Source organism: Podarcis pityusensis, assembly GCF_964106645.2.
Source record: "Podarcis pityusensis genome assembly, chromosome: Z".
Lineage (NCBI taxonomy): Eukaryota > Metazoa > Chordata > Lepidosauria > Squamata > Lacertidae > Podarcis > Podarcis pityusensis.
In genome coordinates this window covers 49874523-49901415 of record NC_138044.1, presented here as the reverse complement: position 1 = coordinate 49901415, position 26893 = coordinate 49874523, and the positions used below count along the sequence as shown (strand labels likewise).

General features: G+C 40.8%; 1 protein-coding gene across 3 annotated transcripts in view; it reads left to right on the top strand.

Moving 5' to 3' along the window:
* GPC3 (glypican 3) overlaps window positions 1-26893 on the top strand; it is a 293898-nt gene that overhangs the window by 188062 nt on the left and 78943 nt on the right. For all 3 annotated transcript variants that reach the window (XM_080990368.1, XM_080990367.1, XM_080990366.1), the window contains one exon: window positions 13977-14097. In XM_080990368.1, the coding sequence (XP_080846494.1) occupies window positions 13977-14097 (121 nt within the window). The remainder of the gene's footprint in view (window positions 1-13976; window positions 14098-26893) is intronic.

Sequence of the window (26893 nt, the reverse complement as noted above, 5' to 3'; positions counted from 1 at the left end):
CTCTTTCCAGCATCTCTTTTTTAAACATTGCATTCACTTGGAAGTAGTGTAACCAGTCAAACACATATTCTTTAACTTCATCGTATGGCTTCAATTTCCATTTATTTCCTTCTTTTATAATTAAATTCTCATATGTAATCCAACTCCCCGTCATATTGATCTTCTTAACACTCGTTACCTCCAATGGCGACAGCCATAATAAATTTTTGTACCTATTCCATACTTCAATCAGCGGACCTCGGAAAATGTGATTTTCAAAACCTTTATACACTTTTTTCCCCCTCATACCATAAATATGCGTGCCAACCAAATCTATTATCATATCCTTCTAAATCCAATAGTTCTGAATTTTCCAACTTTATCCATTCTTTCATCCAGCAAAGACATGCAGCCTCGAAATATAACTTTAGGTCTGGCAGGGCAAAGCCTCCTCTATCTTTTGCATCCGTTAAAATCTTAATTTTTAGTCTAGGCTTCTTGCCCTGCCAGACATATCTTGATAATGCTCTTTGCCATTCTTTAAATATCGTAACACCTTTAATTATTGGTATTGATTGAAATAAAAACAACATTTTTGGTAGCACGTTCATTTTTACCGTTGCAATTCTTCCCCAAAATGACAACTTCATTCTTCCCCACACTTCCAGGTCGTTCCTAATCTTGTTCCAGACTGGTACATAATTATTTTGAAAAAGATCAATACACTTGGGAGTTAATATAATCCCAAGATATTTAACTTTCTTAACCACTTCCATATCTGTTTGTTGCTGAATTCTTTCTATTATCTCTTGGTCCATATTTTTAACCATTATTTTCGTTTTACTCTTATTTAATTTGAATCCGGCAACTTGTCCGAATTGCTCTATCTCTTCTAACACTTCCTTAACACTTTTAATAGGGTCTTCTATTGTTATAACCAAATCATCAGCGAAAGCTTTTACCTTATGTTCCTTACAACCAACTGTCACACCTTTTATCAAATCATTACTTCTTAACGCTCTCAACAAGACTTCCAGGACCGATATGAATAACAATGGTGATAAGGGACACCCTTGTCTTGTACCCTTGGTTATAGCAATATCATCTGTCAGTACACTATTAACAATTAATTTTGCTCTTTGTTCAGAATATATTGCCTTTACACCATTCACAATTGAATAACCCATCTCCATAAATTCCAGATTCTTTAACATAAATTCCCAAGAAATATTATCAAATGCCTTTTCCACATCAACAAATATCAACATCACTTGCTTATCTTTCTTATTAGTCAGATATTCTATTATATTTATTATGTTTCTTATATTGTCTTTCATCTGCCTCCCTGGCAGGAATCCTGTTTGGTCCTTATGGATCAATTCCTTTAATGTCTTTTTCATTCTATTTGCCAAGATGTTAGCAAATATTTTACAGTCATTGTTCAATAGCAAAATTGGCCTATAGTTTTTAACTTGAGTTAAATCTGAGTCCTGCTTGGGAATTAATGTTATATATGCTTCTTTCCATGTCTCTGGTATTTGTCCTTCTTTCAGAATGTTGTTCATAACTTCTACCAATGGTACAAGTAAGATGTCTTTCATTTCTTTATAATATCTTGCACCAAATCCATCCGGTCCCGGAGTCTTCCCACTTTTTAATTCTTTTATAGCCATTTTAACTTCTTCTATTCCAATTGGTTCATTCAATTTATTTTTATTTGTCACTGGAATTTTTTGCATCCCTTTCTTCTTTAAATAGTCTTCTATCATCTTTATCTTAGATTTCTCTTTTCTTTTATATAGATCTCTATAAAAGTCCACAAATCCTTTCCTTATTCCTTTCGGGTTCTCAATGTCTTGGTCTTCTACTTTAGTCTTTTTAATTATATTTTGTTCTTTCCTTTTTTTAAGTTGCCACGCCAGCCATTTTCCGGATTTATTTGCAAATTCAAAATTCTTTTGTTTCATTCTTTTTATATTCCACTCTACTTCTTTATTGATTATCATAGAGAATTGTGTCTGAAGTAATTTTATACTTTGCTTAACTTTTTCATCCTTAGATTTGTTAATCAATTTTTTTTCATTCTCCATTATTTGTCTTAAGATTTCTTTCCCCCCTCTTTCTCTCAATCTGTTTTTTATTGCATTTTGCTGAATAAAGAAACCTCTCATGATCGCTTTACTAGCATCCCAAACCATATTACTTTTTGTTTCCTTATTTATATTGTTCACAAAATAGTCAGTTAAACATTTCTGTGCTCTTTCCTCAATCTTCTGGTCATCGAAGAGATTCTCATTTATTCTCCACCTGAACGATTTTTTCTTCATACCCTTTCAGAATACCTTGGATGGCGTTGTGGTCGGATAAAACCTTGGGTTGGATCTCAATTTTTGTAAATCTTGAAATTAATTCATTAGATATCCAAATTTGATCAATTCTTGACATTGATTGATTTACTTCAGAATGAAAGGTAAATTGTTTCTCTAGTGGGTGTCTCAATCTCCAGATGTCTATCAAGTTACAATTCTCAACCATATCAAAAAAAGTTTTTGGTAGTTTCCCTTCTTTTGTTTTACCCTTATTTCTTAGTCTGTCCATTTCCATAGACACCACTCCATTGAAGCCACCCATTATTATAACTTTTTGATCCATATATTCAAATAATTTCTCTTAAGTCCTTAAAAAAATCTGCTTTGCTTCCATTTGGTGCATATATTCCAACTATTATCAATTTTTCACCCTGCCAATTGATTTGAACTGCAATAATTCGACCCTCTTCATCCTTGAACAATTGTTGTGCTTCTAATTTATTTTTAACATATAAGACCACCCCTATTTTCTTACTTTTGTCTGATGAAATAAACTCGTTTCCTAATTTTTTGTTAACCAAAATTTTCCTGTGTACTTTTTTCACATGAGTCTCTTGTAAACAGATTATGTCCAAATTCTTTTGCTTTAGATATTGTTGCACTTTATTCCTTTTTTTATATCGTTCATTCCATTAACATTCCAAGTCCATAATTTCAATGCCATAATGTCAATCAATTAAATATTCTTTTTATTAACTTTTTATTTCTCCTCTTCCTCTTGCTCTTCTTCTGTTTCTTCTTTTTCTTCTTCCTTTTTTCCTCTCCTTTCTTTTCTTTTATCTTTCCTGCTTCTTTGCTCTTCTTCCTCCTGGTCCGTGGCTTCTCCTTCACCACCTTCTGCTCCTGCAGCTTCTAATTCTGTTCCTTCTCTGGTCAGCCCCTTATATCTTCTATGAAATTTGTCGACTTCCTCCGGTTTTGTCAGTCTGTGCCTATTTCCTTTATAGGTAAATGCAACGCCTTCTGGAAACTCCCATCTAAATTCTATATCATTCTTTCTCAAAACTTGTACCATCTCTTTGTATTGATCTCGTTTTTTCAGAAGTCTTAATGGCACATCTTTAAAAATGATTATGAAACTCCCATCTATAATTAAACATGTTTCTCTATTTTTTTGCAAAATTAAATTTCTAAATTCTCTATCCTTGAAGACAATTAAACAGTCTCCTGGGAATTTCTTCACTCTGGTTGTCTTTGTTTTAATCCTAAAGGCATTTTGAATCGTTTTTTTCCACATCCTCTAATTTCATATCTAGCCATTGAGCAATCTCTGTTGTCAGCTTTTCTTTGATTTTCTCGCCTTGAACCTCTGGCACAGACCTGAACCTCAAATTCATTTCTCTTTGTCGAAGTTCATTCATCAAAACTGCGTCCCACAACTCCTCTTGCGTCTTATTCACCTCAGATACTTCCGCTCTTATTTTTTCCTCCTCCTTTCGGGACTCTCTCATTTCCAATTTCATTCTCTTCATTCCTTCCTCCTGATTCTGCATTCTTTTAGAAATCCCTTTCATCTGCTCTTTTAATTCATTCACTGTAACATCCATTTTTTTATCCACTTGCTCTAATTTGGTCTCGATTTGGCCTATTTTGTTCTCAATATTTTTCTCACTGCTTGTTATATCTGTTTTTATCTCTGTCCTTAATTCTGCAAGCATTTTAGCTATATCTATTTTCCAGTCTGGTTCCTGTCTCGAACCCCTTCTTTCCCCCGGTGTTGCCCCCTCACTTTTCTTCTGCAAATGTGTCATTTTTAACCACTTTTAAAATTCTTCCCCCAATTATAAAATATAAAGAGGGGAGAATCAACTTTCTACAAATTTAAATTCAACACAAAATTTTATAAATTTAAATTCAACATAAAAATCAAATTGCAATTCCAAAATATTTTCACCTCTTTTTTAAATTTAACCAACCCCCCCCAAAAGAAACATAACCAACAGAGCACTCACCAGGGATCTTTAAATTCTCATGTATAGAAAAATTAAAGACAGAAAGAAATCTTAAAACTTCACAATTTAAAACAATCTAATAATAAAATAATATCAATCTTGAGAACAATTTAGACCTTTAAGCATGTAAATATAAGCAGAGAGAAGAGGGAAAAGAAACAAAAGAAATTATCAGCCAAAATATCGATATTAATATAGAAAGTTGGTCCCTTAAAAATAATAGCAAAATATGGTAGCAAGGATTTATTTAAATGTAATGAGAGATTCCCTGATCTTAAACAAAGAAAAAAGGAAGAATATGATTTCTTCCCACTTGTTCGGCCAATTCCACTCAGGGTTTAATATCAAACTTTCTTTTAAATCATCCAAAAACTTCACGCCTCTTGTATGGCCAAATCCACTTTTGCGGTTTCGAATTCAAATCCTAAATAAACGGGAGCCACCTATTAAAATCTTTAATCTTGCAGGGTCCAAAATGTAAATCCACCAGAAAAGAAGGTGAGGGAAAAATAAACCAATATGCAAAAAGTAAATTAATCCAGTTAGCCACAAACAGGAGCGTTCAATTCAATCCAAGCCTCTCCGCTAGTTGTTGCCATACACAGACATAACAAAGTAGCAAGAGGAGAGAGAAAGTATCTCTCTAAAAATGGCGACAAGATGGCACTTTGTAACTTTCCTTTCGCTAGTGGTAAAAAGGGGGGGGGGGAATTGTCCATCAGAAAGAGCAAGTCTTTCTATCGTTAAAAATCTCTTAAAAATTCCTCCAATTAAAGCATAACGAATTTATATCTCCAAGGATTACTTTCTAATCTTCTTTTTTAAGCCAAAGCAGTTATTTTTAGTTATTCTCTTTGTTTTAAACCCCTTAACTTCGGTTGCGCAGATTTTTTAAAAGTGAAAGTAATCCGTCTCACTAACTCCGACACTTCAACGCTTTCTCCCAGCGAGACCAAACGACCCCACAAAGTGCTGTTTAAAGAAAACTCTTCATCCAGTTTTTGACCCCTTAAATATCTTCCTTCCAGAAATTTTGTGAAGAGCTTTTTTAAAAAAAAGTAAGTCCAAAGTATATCATAAAAACTCCCCGTTTGTCGAGACTTACAGTTTTTCCTGTTCCACGAATTCTTCTTGTGTCAAAATATAAATTCCCAGTAAGGCTGACCTCCTTTTTTCCACCTTACTGCCTCGAATTAGTTCCAATTAGATCCCTCAATTTGTATTTTATGTTCCAATTTGATTTCTTCTTTTTTGAGAACAGATCGCTTTGTGCGCAAGCCTGGAGCTTCACTTTAGAGAGCTAGAAATGGCTTCCCGCTGCCAACGTCTCAACCCCGCCACACTCGTCGCCCCCAAAAAGAGGGTTACTTGGCGGCCAGGGGAGTGTTTAACTGGCAAAGCCGGGACCCCTGCCTCTCAGATTCCCTTCTGAGAGTATTTGGGGGGCTGCGGCGCTCTTGCAGACCCCCCCTTTAGGCTCTCTAAAGCTGGATACGCTTGCAGCCAAGCGATCCCGCTTGCTTTCACTTCGCGATCCACCGGAAGTCCATCGGAAGAGAAAAATCTTTAGCACTATAATGACAAGGTCCCCCGGATATGATTTTATATCTCCTCGCAGACACAGATAAGTATGTGACCTGGAGTGTAGCACTCTTTGCAACTGCCGCTAGGAAAACTAGAGCAAATTATATAGCCACCAACTGTAAAGGAGATGAATTTATTTGACCCTCAAGCTATATTCTATCTTTATCATCAAACTCTGAATGTAATTGCACATTGTATTAATTAACATTATTTTTTAATATATTAGTGGCCATATGATAATTTTAGCTTATAAATTTTATTGTTTAATGTCTTAACTTGTATATTAAGGTACTTTTATAGCTTTGTTTAGAGTAGGTAATGTCTTGATAATATAAATGTTTTAAGTTTTTTGAATCAATCCAGTATATTTTCTTTTAATTGTTGAATGATTCTGTGTACATTGCGACAGCCTTTGGCTATGTGAAATAAAACTGACTGACTGACTGACTGAATAGTCCCTGTAAGGAATATGAGGTAAAATAGATGTCTAAATGGCAACCGTCACGATCAGGGCAAAACATACTTGAAGAAAATAAACTTGTTCAGAAACAGCATAGTTAAAGAGCCTACACAGAGTGCTCATAGTCATTGGAGGCACAGAGAGACACTGGCTCCACTCTGTCTGCCTCAGATATACAAGAGCAACAATTCGCACACACTGAGCTACTGAGCCTGAGAGCAAACAGATACATTTCTATAGGGAGGGTGAGTCCCATGTCACAGAGACTCCACAATTCACTGCGAACAGTAGCAGGCCTTAGGCTGGAATGATTTGTGCAGGTCTCACTGCTTCTGCTCTTAAGAATCTCTGACTAAGGACGAGGCCCAGCCTTCGGGAATACTATAAACGAAGGTGATTCCAGCTAAGCTGGGAACAGCCCTGACTAGCCCCACAATTAACCAACAGGCGAAATGGGGAAAACCTTTTTGCGAAAGAAAGGGGGCTCTCTCCCTATTGGGAAAGGCAAGCCAAGGAGGATTATGCACAGGCAGTGCTCACAGATACAGGGAGAACCTTCCCATGGGGCAGGGCAAAGGGTGGGAAATCAAACAGGAAAAAAGGGGAATTAAATGAATTAAGGGGCAAGAGAGGATTAAAAAGAAGGGAGAAATAAAGAAATGTAGCCAGACAATGAGAAGATCGCTCCACTGTCCTCCAGACGGTCCGATCGCTCCAGGTGATCCGGTGCATGCAGCGAAAGAGAATGCTCAATGCCGTGTGCTCAGTATATAAAACCCTTGGTCCATCCCACAAATTGGCAACATCAAAATTTCCTCAGCAGCTCAAACAGCTATGGCCATCTATATGATCCCACCCAGCAACAGAGGGGTGGCCTGTCAGACCCCACCCCTCTATGAAGGAGAACACGCTTTGTCAGCTTTGCCAACTGTTTATGACCAGATAAGAAGCCCACCTGGTGCCAGCTATTTGTGAATGTGGGTGCTGCCCCCAGTCTTACGCGATAAATGGAAGATCTGAATTACTATATATACATTTATGTGATGAAATAGCTTTAAAGTGATCCTTTGCAAATGACCAAAACACTTACATTAGGACATAAGAGAAGCCTGCTGCATCAAGACTTCCGGGTTGGCGCCATTGGCAATGGCTGAATTCCTCTGACTGGGAGGAATTTGCCCCGTGGAAAATTGGGTCTGGCCGCTACGGCGAAGGCGGAGACCCGCAAAAAATCACAGGTGGGAGAAGCCTGTGAACGTGGGATTCGGCTGGATTGACAGCGTATAGAACGTTCACTGACAGCTAGCTAAGTAAGACAAATACATTGTTTCTACATTGCTTCTACAGTCTCTGGTTGTTTCTAAAAAGGAATAAATAGTAACAGAAAACTGAAACTAACTTTGGATGTTTGAATTGTGTTTAAAAGAGGACATTATTGATCAATACAAGTAACATAAATTGAAACTGTTTCCCCCTAGTGGAAATTTTTGAAACTGGTTGTTTTACAAGAGTTCTACAAGTGTGGAGCTAGGGGAATTTCCAGCTGTAAGATAAGAAACTGTGTGACTCTGGGACTGACCTTGAATCGTTTAAGTGTTATGGCAAATGGAAAGGAAAAAATAGATTTGCCAACTGCTGAAAAAACATTAAGGTCTGGGAAGATTAGGCAGCAACCTAGGAGAAGTTCAATACCAGATCCCCTTCCTCCGGCTGCTGCTGTGTCTATATCAGCACAACCAAAATCAAAAGGAATGCTATCAGAAGAGGCATTAGCGGTTGCGTTAAGTAAGATAAATGACTCATTGGAACAGCTTAATAAGAAAGTGGACGCTGCAACTAATAAAATTGATTTAAATACGGAAAGCATAAACAATTTGGGACTAAAGGTGAATACCAATACAGAAACGATTCAGAAATTGATACAGGAATCCACTCTGATACGGCAGACTGCGGAGGAAGCTAGGGAAAAGGCTGCAGCTGCTGAATGTAAAGTAACACAATTGGAGAAAGAGAGAGTCCCAGCCCTACAGAGGCAACTTGATGAACATAAGCTGACGCTTGCTATGATTGAACTTAAAGAAAAACAGACAAATTTGAGGATCAGAGGCCTACCTGAATTTGAGAAGGAAAGTTTGATAGACTTTCTTACACAGGAATTTGCTGATTTTTGGGACCTGGACTTGGGACAAGAAGAGTTTAGAATTGTGAGGGCCTTTAGACTTGGAAGAGGAGGGAAAAAAGAGAAGAATATAATAAGAGACTGCTTGATTACTCTTCGAACTAAAGAAGAGAGAGATAAAATCTTGGGTTGGCACTACCAGAAGAACCTAGAAGTACAACAGTCAAGAGTGGTAATTTTTAAAGACGTCCCGAAATATCTTTTGGATCTTAGGCCTGACTATGGAGATATTGTTGCCCTGCTGAGAAAGAATAAAATTATCTTTAGGTGGGAGTTTCCCCAAGGCTATCTTTCAGTTTCAAAGGTAGGAAAATAAAAATAAGATCAGTAGAGGATAAAGTGAAATTTTTGTACAAGCACGAGGAAGATTTGCAGAAGGGACTTGGAAAAGAGCCAAGAGCATCGGACAGAAGATCACCAGATAGAGCGCTAGAGCAGAGAGCATTGGACAGAAGATCACCAAACAGGGGAACATTGGACATATCAACATTGTCTTTTGGACTGGACTCCCCAGTGAACGTGCTACCATTACCACCAACAGAAGAAGAGCAAGCATTGGGTGCAGTTGGAGGAACATTAGCGTAATTACATGATGGCGTTGCAGGTTTTGAGCTGGAATGTAAATGGACTAAATTCCCCTGAAAAGAGGCGGAAAATCTTTCATTTATTGAAAAAAGAACATTTGGACTTAATTTGTTTACAAGAAACACATGTGATAAGGCTACACAGGAAAATATTGAGTAATAAAAGATTGGGCCAAGAATTCATTTCATCAGACAACGTTAAAAAAAGAGGAGTGGTCCTCTATGCAAAGGAGAGCCTATCACCGAAATTCTTATTTAAAGACGACCAAGGAAGATTTGTAGCAATTGAAATTCAATCACAAGGAGAGAAATTTTTGATTCTAGGTATATATGCACCAAATGAAGGAAATTCGGAATTCTTTAAGAAGTTACATGAGACCCTGATGGATTATATGGATTATAATATGATTTTGATGGGAGATATGAATGGAGTGGTGTCTACAAATATGAATAAGGCACAGAGACTGGTAGTCACCAAAGATGGTAGACTACCAAAAACCTTTTTTGACTTCCTGACAGTAAGAGCTGTTCGACAGTGGAATTTGCTGCCAAGGAGTGTGGTGGAGTCTCCTTCTTTGGAGGTCTTTAAGCAGAGGCTTGACAACCATATGTCAGGAGTGCTCTGATGGTGTTTCCTGCTTGGCAGGGGGTTGGACTCGATGGCCCTTGTGGTCTCTTCCAACTCTATGATTCTATGATTCTATGACATGACTGAAAACATGGATTTAGTTGATATTTGGAGAATGAAGAACCCTCTGGGAAGAGAGGGAACTTTCTTCTCTGAGGCTAAAATGATATGGACAAGAATTGACCAAATCTGGGTAACCAGGGGACTGGCTCCGAAGACTAGCAAAGTGGAGATCTGCCCCAAAACTTGTTCGGACCATAATGCGGTGAAGATGGAAATGAAATTAATGCCAAGTGGCTCCTTCAGATGGAGGATGAATGACACCTTGTTTAGGAATGAAGAGGTGACCAAGAAGGCCCAAAAAACTCTAAGAGATTATTTTGAGATAAACAGGAACACTACAGTGGAAAAAAGAGTAATTTGGGATGCAAGCAAAGCGGTTATGAGAGGATTCCTAATACAACAGAATGCAATTAAGAAGAGAACTCAGAATGAAAAAAAAGATAAAATCCTGGGAAAGATAGGGGAAGGAGAGAAGAAACTGAGAGCAAAACCAAAGTCACAGGAGATTCTGAAAGAGATAAAGTTATACCAGGTACAATATGCGAAGCTGATGAATCAGGAAATAGAATGGAAGATTAAACAGATGAGGCAAAAGACATTTGAATCGGCAAATAAATGTGGGAAATTGTTGGCCTGGCAAATGAAAAAAAGACAAAAACTCAATACTATCACGAATTTGGAAGTGGAAGGAAAAAATATACAGAACCCAGTGGAGATTAGGAAGTGTTTCCAGAGGTATTTTAAACAACTTTATACACAGGAGAAGCAGAAAGAAATGGACATTGATCGATTCTTGAAAATAAATGGACTACGCAAAATCTCACAGGAAAAACAACTAATGTAGAACTACAAAATAACGGACCAGGAGGTGGAAGGGGCTATCCAGAACATGCAATTAGGTAAATCTCCAGGACCAGATGGTTTGATTTCAAGATATTACAGATCTTTGAAAGATTGGTTAATACAACCATTGAAGGAAGTCTGTAATGAAATATTGGAAGGAAGAAAGGCACCAGAGTCGTGGAAGGAAGCTTACATTACACTTATACCAAAAACAGAGACTGAAAAGACACAGCTCAAAAACTACTGCCCCATATCGTTGCTAAATGTGGATTATAAAATTTTTGCAGACATTTTGGCCAAAAGATTAAAAAAGGTGTTAGTAGAAGAAATTCAAAAAGATCAAGCGGGCTTTCTCCCGGGCAGACATTTGTCTGACAATATGAGGAATATAATTCCAGAGAAGCGGACACGGAGCAATGGATCCAAACTACAAGAAAGAAGATTCCACCTAAACATTAGGAAGAACTTCCTGACAGTAAGAGCTGTTGGACAGTGGAATTTGCTGCCAAGGAGTGTGGTGGAGTCTCCTTCTTTGGAGGTCTTTAAGCAGAGGCTTGACAACCATATGTCAGGAGTGCTCTGATGGTGTTTCCTGCTTGGCAGGGGGTTGGACTCGATGACCCTTGTGGTCTCTTCCAACTCTATGATTCTATGATTCTAAGTGAAAAAGGACTTAGAAATATGGTCAAATCTGAAGTTGTCATTGTTAGGCCGAATTGCTGTGATAAAAATGAATGTGCTGCCAAGGATGTTGTTCTTGTTTCAAACATTACAAATTTTGGATAAGATGGATTTTTTAAAGAAGTGGCAGAAAGATATTTCCAGATTTGTTTGGCAGGGCAAGAAGCCTCGAATAAAATTTAAGATATTAACTGATGCTAAAGAAAGAGGTGGATTTGCCGTGCCAGACCTAAAACTCTATTATGAATCAGCTGCTTTTTGTTGGCTGAGAGAATGGCTGCTACTTGAAAACACTGATGTGTTGGACCTAGAAGGTTTTAATAATGTATTTGGTTGGCATGCATATTTGTGGTACGATAAGGTAAAAGCACATAAAGCGTTTAAAAATCATATTGTCAGAAAAGCATTGTTTAATGTATGGATAAGATATAAAGATTTGTTAGAAAAGAAAACCCCAAGATGGTTGTCACCAATGGAAGCGAAGGCACAGAAAAAACTCAATATGGAGGCCAAATGGCCGAAATATTGGGAAATTCTGGAACATGAGGGAGACAGACTAAAATTGCAGAGCTTTGAAAAATTGAAAAATAAAGTGTGAGATTGGCTCCATTATTATCAAATAATGGAGGCATATAATTTGGACAAAAAAGTTGGTTTCCAGGTGGAAAAATCAAAATTGGAAACAGAATTGCTAGATTCCAAAATTAAGAATTTGTCAAAAATGTATAACTTGCTGTTGAAATGGAACACTCAGGATGAAACGGTGAAATCAGCTATGAGTAAATGGGCACAAGATGTTGGACATAATATAATGATGGCTGACTGGGAACAGTTATGGACCACAGGTATGAAATTTACGGCATGTAATGCCCTAAGAGAAAACTTAATGAAAATGATTTATAGGTGGTACATGACACTAGTCAAGCTTGCAAAAATTTACCATTTGCCTGAAAATAAATGTTGGAAATGTAATGAGACTGAAGGCACATTCTTTCACCTTTGGTGGACGTGCCCAAGGATTAAGACATTCTGGGAGATGATTTATAATGAAATGAAAAAGGTATTTAAATATATCTTCTTGAAGAAACCAGAGGCCTTTCTCCTGGGCATGGTCGGCCAATTGGTGCCAAAGAAGGATAGAACTTTTTTTATGTACGCAACAACAGCAGCAAGAATACTCATCGCGAAGTATTGGAAGACACAAGATTTGCCCACCCGGGAAGAATGGCAGATGAAGTTGATGGACTACATGGAACTGGCGGAAATGACTGGCAGAATCCAAGACCAGGGAGAAGAGTTGGTGGAAGAAGATTGGAAAAAGTTTAAAGACTATCTACAGAAATATTGTAAAATTAATGAATGTTAGAAAAATGTTGAAACGAAGTTATATGGCTTTAGTAGAAATATTATAAGGAATTAAGTACAGATAGGTTAATAGAGTATTAAAGGAAAAAATAAGGTTAGAATGAGTTAAGATAATTATAGGATAGGAAACAGAGGAAGATGGAAAGGAATTGCTGAAATAATTAACAGAAGTGGAATACAAAAAGGGAGGTGTGAGGAGGTCGTGGAAATAAGTGAATGAAAGATGGGATAATGAAATTGTTTGATTTATTTTATTGTCTTTGTCTTGTTTTGTTAATTTGATGTGTTGTATTGTATTGTTTTTCTTTTTCTTTTTTCTTCTTTTTTTTTAGTGTTTTTGGAAAAATAATAAATATTATTTAAAAAAAAGAGAGAGAGAAGCCTGCTGCATCGTGCCAAGGGCCGCCCTAGCCCACCACCCTGCTCTCATGGTGGACTCCCACAAGAGCACCCTCCTCGCCTCCAGCAACTGATGTTCAGCAGCATTTCTGCCTCTGGCCATGGAGGCCAAGCATAGCCATCCTGGCGAGTAGCCATCAATAGGGTTCTCCATGAATGTGTCTCATCCTCTTTTCAAGCCATCCCAGATGGTGGCCATCACTGCCTTCTGAGGGAGCCCATGTTCCAGTTTAACTATGAGCTGTGTGAATAAGGCCTTCTTTTTAACTGCCTTGAATCTTCCAACATGCAGTCCTCTTCATTGGAGAGAGAGAAACTTTTATCTCTCACTTTCTCCATGCCATGCATAATGTTATGAAGCTCTTATTATGTCACCTCTTCCTTGCTTTTTCTCTAAACTGTGAAGTCCCTGGTGCTGCAACTTTTCCTTGCTCCATCCTCTTGGTCATTCTGCTTTGCTTGTTATTCTGCTCACTTTCCCACACCCACTTTTGCTGTTATTGTTTTTAATTTAATGAGGATCTTTGCTAAAATAGATGTTTTTCTGAGCTGATCTTGTCTTGCCTGCCTTTGCTGCTTCAAAAGCAACAGGAACAGAGCACTTACAGATTACTCAAAGCATAAGACACCTGCACCAGGTGTCATGCACTGTGTTGTTCCACAAGATGGAACCAAGGGAATTGTTATCAAGACTTGGAAATGGCAGAGGGAACTTGGGTAACTCAGAAAATGAAGGTTCTCCCAACACCCCATTTTTGGAACATCTGCCTTAGACTCTTGGAAGGGGGGGGGGAATATTACACTTTGTGCCTCCTTCTGGGACCCTCAGACAGCATCTTCTTATTTCTTGCACACCATTTGTGTTACTCATGGTTGTCATGCCCTTGCAGGTACACCCGCCAGGCAGTGAGGAACGGAGGAAAGACCCAGCTCAGCAACCATGAAGTCAAGGTGAAAGGACCTGAACCCGTCGTTAGCCAGATCATTGATAAGCTGAAACACATTAATCAGGTAAGCTCACGTACTCTCTCTTAGATGCTTCTGGCTGAATCATTGATGAACACTGAGTATTGTTCAGAATGACCCAGTTGTCCAACTTAGTAAATCTGCATTCAAAATGGAGAGACATTGTTCCCTCTTTAGAAATTACCCCATACTGGAAGCCAGAGCTGTGCATAGCTGAGGCCAGGGTTGGCTGTGGCTGTACCTGAATCTAGACCTGAAGAGTGTATTTTTCCAGATCAGTTGCTGAGGCTAAAAGCTGTTCCTTGAGGAACTGTTCAGTACTTAAGATATTTTGAGTCAGGGGAGACCCTGTTGAGATACAGTGGTACCTCGGGTTAAATACTTAATTCGTTCTGGAGGTCCGTTCTTACCCTGAAACTGTTCTTAACCTGAAGCACCACTTTAGCTAATGGGGCCTCCTGTTGCCACCACATGATTTCTGTTCACATCCTGAAGCAAAGTTCCTAACCCGAGGTACTATTTCTGGGTTAGCGGAGTCTGTAACCTGAAGCATATGTAACCCGAGGTACCACTGTATATGAATGTATGGAATAAGAGAGCTGGTTGTGTTGTTCCTAATAGGAATGTGTAATGCAACAGCGCCATCTGTTGCTGTGGAGGAAGGTAGCAATGTAAGCCCTAGGATTTTTAAGTCGCGTTCCTTTTAAGGTGTCTTCCCAATAGATTTCTTTCTTATTTCTTCCACATGATGTTAACATTTTTGTAGAAAGGCCAGCACTGCCTTGATGACTCCTTCCTCAACTCATATATGCTGATAATTTCATAGTGGGAAGGTAAAAACAGGTGGTGGGTGCAAAACAGAGGTTGGAAGATAGAAGACAGAAAATTTTGGCATTTGGATCAGCCCTGGAACAAAGCGCTCTTTCGGTGTAGCAGTTATGCTTAAGGTCTTCCAAACAGTTATGCTTAAGGTCTCTGCCAAAGAAATGTCCATACTCTCTATAGTATTAGACAATTAAGTTCCAGAGGCTGCTTCCCTGCAAAAGGCAAAGCATTTGTTTCAAAGGTGGACCCCATTCCCTAATTATCAGCCTTGAAAAAAGCAATTAAAACATCAGAGGGTAATCAAAGAGTGAGTGTGTATTTATTCAGTTCCTGAGCTTGAAGCTGGAGGTGGTAAAGGGGGGAGCAGAGAGGGAGGAAGTTATAGTCAAATGATTACATGGAAGGTGCCTAAAGAAGCCAGGGTGGCTATCTAAAGAACTTTTAACTGAGTTAAGATTAAAAAAGGATGTGTACAAAAAATGGAAAAGGGGGGAAACCACCAAAGAGGAATTCAAACAAATTCAAACAAATAGCCAGCACGTGTAGACACAAAGTCAGAAAAGCTAAAGCACAGAATGAACTCAGGCTTGCTAGAGAGGTTAAAAGCAACAAAAAAGGCTTTTATGGGTATGTTCGTAGCAAAAGGAAGAACAAAGAAACAGTGGGGTCACTCAGAGGAGAAGATGGTGAAATGCAAACAGGGGCCACAGAAAGGGCTGAACTCCTCAATGCCTTCTTTGCCTCAGTCTTCTCCGATAAAGAAAACAATGCCCGACCTGAAGAATTTGGAGCAAATGATTCAGCAAAGGAAACACAGCCCAGAATAACTAAGGAGATAGTACAAGAATACTTGGCTAGTTTAGATGTATTCAAGTCTCCAGGGCCAGATGAACTGCATCCAAGAGTATTAAAAGAACTGGCAGATGTGATCTCAGAACCACTGGCAGTCATCTTTGAGAATTCCTGGAGAACAGGCGAAGTCCCGGCAGACTGGAGGAGGGCAAATGTTGTCCCTATTTTCAAAAAGGGGAAAAGAGAGGACCCAAATAATTACCGCCCAGTCAGTCTGACATCAATACCAGGGAAGATTCTGGAGCAGATCATTAAGCAAACAGTCTGTGAGCACCTAGAAAGGAATGCTGTGATCACCAATAGTCAGCATGGATTTCTGAAAAATAAGTCATGTCAGACTAACCTGATCTCGTTTTTTGACAGAATTACAAGCCTGGTAGATGAAGGGATGTAGCCTACCTTGATTTCAGCAAGGCATTTGACAAGGTGCCCCATGATATTCTTGTAAAGAAGCTGGTAAAATGCGGTCTTGACTATGCTACCACTCAGTGGATTTGTAACTGGCTGACTGACCGAAGCCAAAGGGTGCTCATCAATGGTTCCTCTTCATCCTGGAGAAGAGTGACTAGTGGGGTGCCACAGGGTTCTGTCTTGGGCCCGGTCTTATTCAACATCTTTATCAACGACTTGGATGATGGACTCAAGGGCACCCTGATCAAATTTGCAGATGACACCAAACTGGGAGGGGTGGCTAACACCCCAGAGGACAGGATCACACTTCAAAACGACCTTGACAGATTAGAGAACTGGGCCAAAACAAACAAGATGAATTTTAACAGGGAGAAATGTAAAGTATTGCACTTGGGCAAAAAAAATGAGAGGCACAAATACAAGATGGGTGATACCTGGCTTGAGAGCAGTACATGTGAAAAGGATCTAGGAGTCTTGGTTGACCACAAACTTGACATGAGCCAACAGTGTGACGCGGCAGCTAAAAAAGCCAATGCAATTCTGGGCTGCATCAATAGGAGTATAGCATCTAGATCAAGGGAAGTAATAGTGCCACTGTATTCTGCTCTGGTCAGACCTCACCTGGAGTACTGTGTCCAGTTCTGGGCACCACAGTTCAAGAAGGACACTGACAAACTGGAACGTGTCCAGAGGAGGGCAACCAAAATGGTCAAAGGCCTGGAAACGATGCCTTATGAGGTACGGCTAAGGGAGCTGGGCATGTTTAGCCTGGAGAAGAGGAGGTTAAGGGGTGATATGATAGCCATGTTCAAATATATAAAAGGATGTCACATAGAGGAGGGAGAAAGGTTGTTTTCTGCTGCTCCAGAGAAGCGGACACGGAGCAATGGATCCAAACTACAAGAAAGAAGATTCCACCTCAACATTAGGAAGAACTTCCTGACAGTAAGAGCTGTTCGACAGTAGAATTTGCTGCCAAGGAGTGTGGTGGAGTCTCCTTCTTTGGAGGTCTTTCAGCAGAGGCTTGACAACCATATGTCAGGAGTGCTCTGATGGTGTTTCCTGCTTGGCAGGGGGTTGGACTCGATGGCCCTTGGGGTCTCTTCCAACTCTATGATTCTATGATTCTATGATTATTGCTGTGATCAAATGCACAGTTTCCGTAATTTGTAATTCATAAGCCAACTTAAGGCTGTGACTCTGGAAAAGAAATTGCATTGTGTAGGCCGGATCATTAGCAGGTTGAAAGGCTTTTAGAAGGGAAATGGTTTCTCTTCCAGAGGTTGCGGTGCAGCCGATGGTTGGAAATATTTCAGGCCTACCATATCTTGACAGATCTTTGGGATGCACGTGAACCAATTTATAACTTAGCTTGCAGAATCAGCCTTTCACTTAAGGAAGTGGGAGAGGGCGGCGGCAGAGAGATGGCTTGCTCTTCGGTCAGAAAGCCTAACAGTCTCCAATGTTCTTGAGGGATAAAGGAAACAAACAGAATGGGAACCTAAAACCTGCCAAGAAGTTTGTGCAAGTGCTGGGAAGCTGATAAGCTGATAAGCTGCAAGTGTATCCTGGTCCAGTAGCAGCTTCAAGACTAAATAATTTTATTAATGGAACATAAGCTGTCATGAGCTTATTGCCTACTTCTTCAGAAAACCAGAGGGAAAAGTTTGTTAACAGCATGGCTTGGGGGGGGGGGGCAGTTAAAGGATTCCTTCCTTGATTTAAAGTACAGTGGTACCTCAGGTTACATACGCTTCAGGTTACAGACTCTGCTAACCCAGAAATAGTACCTCAGGTTAAGAACTTTGCTTCAGGATGAGAACAGAAATCGTGCTCCAGCGGCGCAGTGGCAGCAGGAGACCCCATTAGCTAAAGTGGTGCTTCAGGTTAAGAACAGTTTCAGGTTAAGAACAGACCTCCAGAACAAATTAAATACTTAACCTGAGGTACCACTTTACATAATTATTATAATAAAAATTAGGCCCCAGATAAGCAGCCATGTGTGGGCAGATTACTCCATGCAGAATTTACAGCTAGACTTTGCTGAGCTCTTACCTGTGAATGCTTTCAAATATGCGCTGCTAGTTATAAAACAGGATTTCAACGTGAGTGAGAATTTTCCCTGCTCCTATTTGTGCCTAGATTTGGAGTTCCAGGCAGTTTAGAAGGAGATCAAGGAACCCACTTTACTGTCTCTGTTGTTAAGGGACTCTTAAAGGCCCTAAATATATTCTGGGAAAGCTGAAAGGGTTAACTGATTTTTAAGGGGACGGAACATGGGCATAGACAGGATTTTTCTTGGGGGGGCAGGACTTTGGGGGTGACAAACCGACATGATTCGTCAGTTATTTCTATTGTTTTGCTTTCTCTAGGCCCTAGGGAGTCAGCGCCCCCCCCGCCTACATCTACACGGGGGGGGGGGGACACCCCACATTAGCTAAATTATGCCAGGGGACCTCGTTAAATAGGCCTGAGGTGCTCCAACTCACCTTCTCTATCTCAGAAACATCCCCAGCACTAACTCCATTTGAGATTATTTTCGTCTTGTTTAATGTCTCTGCTTGGAGGGGTGAAGAAGACATCGTCCAATACTCCTTCCACCAACTAGAGCGCTAGTCTACCCAATGCGGGCCCGGGTGCAAAATGCACAGCCACTGCAGACCCTCCCATGAAAATAGGGAACCCTATTCAACAACAACAACAATTTTATTATTTATACCCCGCTTGGGCTGCCGCAGCCACTCTGGGCAGCTTCCAACCTACAGTGGTACCTCGGGTTACATACGCTTCAGGTTACATACGCTTCAGGTTACAGACTCCGCTAACCCAGAAATAGTACCTCGGGTTAAGAACTTTGCTTCAGGATGAGAACAGAAATCGCACAGCAGCAGCAGCAGCAGGAGGCCCCATTAGCTAAAGTGGTGCTTCAGGTTAAGAACAGTTTCAGGTTAAGAACGGACCTCCGGAACGAATTACGTAATTAACATGAGGTACCACTGTATTGCACACTCTGATACACAGCCTTTCTCAACCTGGGGCATGAGCTGTGCTGACTGGGGCTGATGGGAATTGTAGTCTAAAGCATCTGGAAGGCACCAGGTGGGCTGTGTAGTAGAGCTTGTCGGCAATAAGTGCTAGAAGGAAGGTGTGTTTCTCAGAACCTAGAAAGGGGATCTACAGCAAATCCACCTAGAGATATGTCAGTGAATTCCAGTCTAGTTTCTTCCTATCCTGTGCTAAGATTACTATAAAATGACATGAGGCAAATTTGTGGAGGGCTGGTCTGTCAGCAGCCATTAATGGTTAAAGACAAAACTCCATGCTGAGATGCAGATAACCTATTGCCGAAGGTGGAAGAGCCGTTGCCTTTAAGCCCACCTGGTGGGCATCTCACTAGGGCATCTGACTGCCAGTTGTGGGGAAAATTGGATGCTGTAATGGTCCAGGTTCCAAGACCAATGACTATTTCTGTAGCAGGATCCCAAAAGGGTCCCTGCCATCAACAACCTAGAGCCACCCAGTCAGTAAGAAGGGGAAGAAGAGTTTGGATTTGATATCCTGCTTTATCACTACCCTAAGGAGTCTCAAAGCGGCTAACAATCTCCTTTCCTTCCTCCCCCACAACAAACACTCTGTGAGGTGAGTGGGGCTGAGAGACTTCAAAGAAGTGTGACTGGCCCAAGGTCACCCAGCAGCTGCATGTGGAGGAGCGGGGATGCGAACCCGGTTCACCAGATTACGAGTCTACCACTCTTAACCACTACACCACACTGGCTCACACTGGGAAGTATTTTAGCCACTGAGAAAGAGACTCCTCACCCTTTGCTCTAATTGGAACCCATCTGAGTGGAAGGAGGTGAGTCAGCCACAGAGGATGGGCTCCTAGGGTCACTCTGGAGAAAACGTCATGCAGGAAGAGCTCTGCAGTGTTGTTCTGTATGCTCAAAACCTAAGCATTTGGGAACACTAAAAGCAGAACGTGCTTCAGTCTCAAGAAAATGGTGGGCAAGTTACATACAGTGGAGCTTTGATGTCAACACAGTGGGAGTCACTCCAAAAAAGGTACTGGAGAACTCAAACTCATTGGCCCAGGCAATCCCTGGGGTAGGATTTATCTGAGTCAGAGGAAGGCAGTGCTTCTCCTGTGCCTATGTGTAATCCCCCTACTGACTCGGGAGTTATTGCTCTCACCCCTGAAAATGGGGAAACCTGGTTCCAGGGTCATGGCAGGAACCTTCGCGGGGCAACCATATAGGAGATGTTGATATGCATCCATTTTACTCAGGGTACCGGATCCTGCTTGAATTCAGGAACTCATTTTCATGATGGCATTATGCCTCATCTGACAAGGGGGAGGGAGAAGTTTTCTGAAAGTGCACCAATAATTATTTGGGCCTGTCGTTTCTGGATGGAATTATTATATTTTGTGTGGCAAGTGTGAAATCTGAAATCCAAGGGCTGCTAGGATCCACCCAGCTGTTGCCATTATTTGCTACTAAAGCAAGAAGACTGAAGGGGTTGTTTTTTACCCATGATGAATGTACTGCAGGAATCTTTTGGCCTCTGTATTTTCTTTGGGGGGGGGGTGGAATAAAAAATGCTGCAGAGTGTAATCTATCAGTCCGCATGACTCACACCCTGTATTTAAAGACTAACAACATTTTTTTGTGACTCAGGAAAATTTTTAAGGCTTTCTCAGGAGCAGTTCACCATAACGCAGGGCTCCTCCCAGACTTCCACTCCATATGGAAGGAGCAACTGGGACAGTTAAATCAGAATAAGTGTGACAGACTCTGACTGCTACATATCATTAAAAGTCTGAACATACAGTGCCTTTTTTAATTGCTAAAAAATCTTCCCATTCCCCTTGACATTTTTAGTAAGAATGTACACTTCATATCCTCTCCTCCCCAAATGCCTATAAAACACCTGGATTCTATCTCCTCTCTTGGGAGGGTTCTGTTGAGACAGCACATACCAGGATTGTGGGAAATTTGGGAGAGATAAAAGAACGTACTTCTTCATATAGCATGAAGTCAGACGATGGAATTCCCTCCTACCGAAGGCAGTGATAGCCACTAACTTTGGTGGCTTTAGAAAAGCATTGGACCAAATCATGGAGGAGGAGAGAGCTATCTGAGGCTACTAGCCAGAATGACTTATGCTCTGTCCAATAATGCTTCTGAATGCCAGTTTCTGGAAACCACAGGAAGGGAGAGTTGCTGCTCTTGTGCTCGGATCCCACGGGCATCTGGTTGGCCACTGTAAGAAAAGGATGGCAGACTAGATGTGACATACACAATATAAGAATGTAAGAAGTGCCCATTTCTGTGAGGGCAGAAGGGCATGGCGATGTACCTGGGACACAGCCAAAAGCAGGTTTCTGGCTCCATATGGACCACAGAGATAGTCAGGGTGGGCAACGCATGCCGAAAAGTCAGAAGCCAGGGCAATGGCTGCTGGGTCAGATTTGTAGAGGTGGAACTACAGTGTCTCCATGTGCATCGTTGCCTGTGGAAATTAGGCAGAACGGTTAGGGATGTATCAAGACTTTCCTTGTTGATTTTGCTGCAGCAAACAAACACAGCTGGTTCTTTGGGAATGTTCTAATCAGTATTTTTCCTTCCTTCATTGCATTTATATTCTGCCCTTTCCCCCTGAAAGAGCCCACGGTACCGAACACAGACACAATTTAAATACAAAAACAAAGCAAAAAACCATTACCTGTATAAAGCGGTTAGTTTTAAACATTGCATTTCAAAACATTTGAAAGCAGTTGCAGTCAAAAACTTTCTAAAGGCAATTGCAGTTTGAAACATTTCCCCATCCTATGATCTTAGGGTTGCCAGGAGCAGTATTCTTCAGCCACCAAATTCCTGGGTAAAGAGGAATGTTTTCACATTCCTCCTGAAAGTTAAAGATAGTGGCAGGCACGTCTCATTTGGGAGGGCATTCCATAACCAAGGAACCACCACTGAAAAGTCTCTGTCACAGGTCAGCCACCCAGGCAGCCCCCAATGGTTGCACCACCAACAAGGCCTACTAATCATGGGATTTGAAGTGGCTGATATTCAGGAAGGAACTCTTTGAAGTACTTGGGTGCCAAGCTATTTAGGGCTTTGTATGCTAGTAGTAGCACCTTGATTTTTGACAAGCTGGGTCTGGAAACCAAGGCTTATGAGGAACGGTTGAGGGCATTAGGTAAGCTTAGCCTGGATCCTGAGAAGAGATAAAAGAGCGTCTTCAAATATCTCAAGGGCTGACACATGGAAGATGGAGCCAGCTTGTTTTCTGCTGCTCTGGAGGGTAGGACTCAAGCCACTGTATTCAAGTGAAAATAGAGGAGATTCTGACTCAACACCGGGAAGAATTTTCTGATAGTAAGAGCTGTTTGACAGTAGAATGGTCTCCCTCGGGAGCTGGTGGAATCTCTTTCCTTTGATGTTTTAAAGCAGAGGTTGGATGGCCACCTGTCAGAGATACTTTAGCTGAGATTCCTGCATTGCAGGGGGTTGGACTAGATGACTCTTGGGGTCCCTTCCAAGCCTACAATACTGATTCCCTGGCTGCATAACATTGTAATGCTGCAGCGGAATGAAACCAGTTCAGTGTGAACAGTGAGGAAGGGCAGATTAGCAATCACTCAAGTCAGATGGAACCACAGAGATATTGTTTGCAGAAGACCCAATTAAATCAGGGGTAGCTAATGCCTGGACTCAGAGACTGACCTGGCTCTCTGTAAACATTTCCCCCCAGACCTCAATGCCCAAACAATTTGGGACTGACAAAAAGCGGGGTGGGGGTGCTGCTGGAGTGACTGGAGGGACTACACTGGGGGATACAGATTCATCCGCTCCCTTGCCAGGGGATGGGTGATCACCCACCTCCTCAGTGGATCTGCACAGATCAGCTTAGGGAGGAGGTGTTTTGTCCTTGCATGGGGGGGGGGGCATGCAAGAATGTGAGCTGGCTGCACCCACCATCAGGGTTGGCTAAGGCTGAATGTGGCCCTCAGGCTGAAATAGATTAGGCATCTCTGCCCTAAATAAATGCTCAGCACATCCAATTATTAACAGTAGTAGCAATATTCCTTTGATAGGAAGCTGTGGAGCTCCCTTGTAAACAAAGGCAACTGCTGTTGGTTGGCTCAGCAGAAGAAGGGCAAAATCTAAAGGGCGGGTAAGCCTGCAGATTACCCTCCTGGTGTAGCTCTTTAAAACCTTAGCTTCTGCCTTTCCTCAGGGTCAACATTGTCAGCTGATTGCAAGCATTCCTCGTGCATATTTGCAAGGGCTGTAAATCAAAAGGCCTCCACTTGGCACGTGTGGTGCCAAATTTGGAATGGGATTCACAGTTGTGGTTTCGGGTACAGTTTCCTCTGGCCTGCAAAGGTGCGGGGGGGGGGGAGGCTTTGAGGCCTGGGCAAAAATAATGAAAGGGGCTGGCAGATAATTAATGAAGGGGAAAGTACCCAGGCAACTGGTGGTAGAAGTTTGGAGAAAGGAAGCAAGGGCTGGGAGCCGTCCTTTGGGAGTATGCAAGGAAAGCAGCCTGGCACAAAATCCATTGAATTCAGCAAGTGCCCTTTTTTTTTAGTTTGGGTGGTTTCACAAAAATCAAGCTCATGTCTAAAGTAGGAGTGAACAGGCATTGGTGAAAATAGCATTTAGTGACTTTTCCCATCACTTGATACTTTCTTCCTTCAGAATATCTCTAAATTCTGTGGAAGGTCAGTCCAAAGTTAATTATGCAGTTTGGGCTTGGTAGCTGCTCTTCTTCTTCTTCTTCTTCTTCTTCTTCTTCCTCCTCCTCCTCCTCCTCCTCCTGGCCCCTCTCTACAAAAAATAACTTCACACACACGCACCCCATACATGTCTTTGTGTTTATTTTATCTTTTTTGCTTCATGAGCTTTAGCCAGCTATCAAGGAGAGTTTGACAGTGCTCAACATGCTGTTGTGTTGGCATGGAGCCTCTCCTCATCCAATGCATTGGTGGTGCTGATCTCTAATGGCACTAGCAAGATAAGCAACAGTTGGAGATAGTTTGTGCTGTTGTAAATAAAAATATGCCCTTTTCCCTTATGGGGTATCCAAGAGCCCATATAGAGTCCTTACATAGGTTCCCTATTGGTAGGAGAAAATAACAGAGGCCAACCGGAGAATATTGAGAAGCAAAGCAGCTAGTAAGCTTGATCTTTATTAATCTGTTGCAACAGGGTGCTCCCCTCACACGCAGGAGAGGAAGAGGACCCCCCAAAAATGCTATGCAAGGGCTTATAAAGACTTTTGAAATTCCCATCCTCTAGATCAAGACCACCCCCAGAAACATTATGCATTCATCACAGAAGGGATGTAACCTAAGACCACCCCTCAGATAAGGCGGTCTAAAACAGAACATTTGCATGTTGTTTTCTCCTGTCGCATTGTTTATTTCCTGTCTGGCAGGTTACTTGATTGGATTTCTTGGGGAGCCTTGGCAGTCTTTTGTAATGATAAGGCTCACACCCTTATTCAAACACAGATTAAGACAGGATTTGTGAAGGAAGAGACAATGGGGAGGCTTTTCCATTTTTACCATGCAGAGAAACATTTGCTCAGTTTAGGAATCAAAATGGTTCCAGGTTGGCTTTCCTGTGCTGATCTATGTACGTGTGGTTATGAACGTTGCCATATATCTAAAACCATAAAATTCCTATCACATTATCCCCCCTTTGGGGCTACAATTTTTCTTAAAATTTTTTGCCCCACAAATAATAACATCGTATGTTGTAAATGGATGCCTTTGTATAAATATATCATATAAAAATAAGCTCTTGGGAGAAACATTTTCTCAAAAGTGGCTATGCTTTACATTTAGCAGGAAGGTCCACTAATGACTGAAAAATGCAGTTGGTGTTTTGTCCTTCGCCATTTTTGTGTGTTTCTCAGGTGTCAAGCTACCTCTTCTGTGGTCTCACAGCGCTACAGCAACACATCCTGTCTGTTGAATCCCCTCAGGGCTTTCATTTAACCTGTCGCCTGGCATTCACCATAGCTGGCACAGGTTTGGGCATCTCATGAGAGAGATGTCTTTGCCTTGGCCTTTTTATGGGATTTTATTATAGGCTGTGGTCTTGCACTCATGGGAAGTTGCTCACTTGCACTTAAAGGACCAAAAAGCTAATTCCAGCCTGGATACACTTGCCCAATTCAAACTGAGTCCAATTTGAATTTATCTTGCCCCAATGGTTCTCAACTCTTCAAACCAATCTGTTAAAAGAAAACCATTCTTCAAAAGGGCACTTGTCCAAATAAGTCAATTTAAGTCTGTAAGGGATCATTCCTGCTAAACCAATGCATATCCACCTTCATTTATCTTAGAAGCTTCTCCTTGGTAAAGCGAGTTTTAGCACATTTTAAAAATGGGTAGGGAAGGTTGGCATAGTGCCAGGTGGGACAATCTAAACATTGGACTACGCAATAGCGCGAGCTATTAGAAAGTATAAAATGCACGAGAATTCTCCATTGGTGTGTAAGCAATAAGACATTAAACATAAAAACAATTACACACAAAAATACCCCCCCCCTTTGTGGAAATAACACACTGTCAGACACATTTCAACATTCCTACGTAATAACACATAATACCAAAAAAACTAATTAAATATCAGTTGCATATCTTGAGACAATTGTGATCTTCTCAATCCTGGAGCACAGTCTTAAAGTTCAAAAGTGAGAAAATGTCCTTGCAATTCAACTCCTCCCCCCTTTGTCAGCCCCACTCCCCCGTCAGTCTATATCCTTTGAAAGAGATAGCTGTGGGCACTTTGAAAACTTTGGTGTCTGTTGTTGCTGCAGGTGGTGGCGAAGCTTTTTCATCATAGGTCTGTAGTAACACATCTGTAGAAGTGACATCCTGTAAGGGGGCAGGGTTTTTTAGGGACTTAAAAGACAGAGTTAGAAAAGGAAGGGGCAAAAGCCCCCCCCCATCTCCTTGAGTTATCTTAGCACGTTAAGCATTTTACTCATTTTAATATTATTATCACATTTTCATATAATTACTGTTATTATCTGCTAAGTTTGTTTGCTTTCCTTCACTTAGTTTTGTTGTTGTTGTTGTTTTTTCATATTATTAAATAAAAAATTACTCCACATGTATAGAAAGAGAACTGTAAAAAATACAACAAAGGTTAAAAAATAAAAAAGAAAGCAAAAAATTAGATTACCAGTCAGATGAAAACAGACTTGACACAAAGACATCAGATTTAGAAAAGAATTATTATTAAATAATACAAAGATATTATCAAAACCACACAGATTACTACTGGACTGAAAAAATGGTAAAACAATGGAAAAGGGCTTAAAATGACTTTCAATATGTGATGGACATGTCCCCAAAGTAAAACACACACACACACACACACACACACACACACACACACACAGAGAGACATACAATGACCTATGAGGAAACAAAAATAATAATACTCAGGCAAAATACTCAGGCAAAAAGGTAAACAAATACCATTCCACAAACAATGTTTGGTTGTGCTTTGATTAATTTCATAGACATCATGGAAAAACTGATTAAATAAATGAAAACAGATTATTTGTAACTTAAAGTGTCAAAGCCACAAAGAGATGGAAGTCACTAATACAGCAGGGATTCAGACTTGTTTCACAGAACAGAAAGAAAGTTGCTGTGGGAGAAAAGAAGGGACAAACACTTTGCTAGTGGGGTTCACATATCCTGTTAAAAGGGAAAATTATTTCA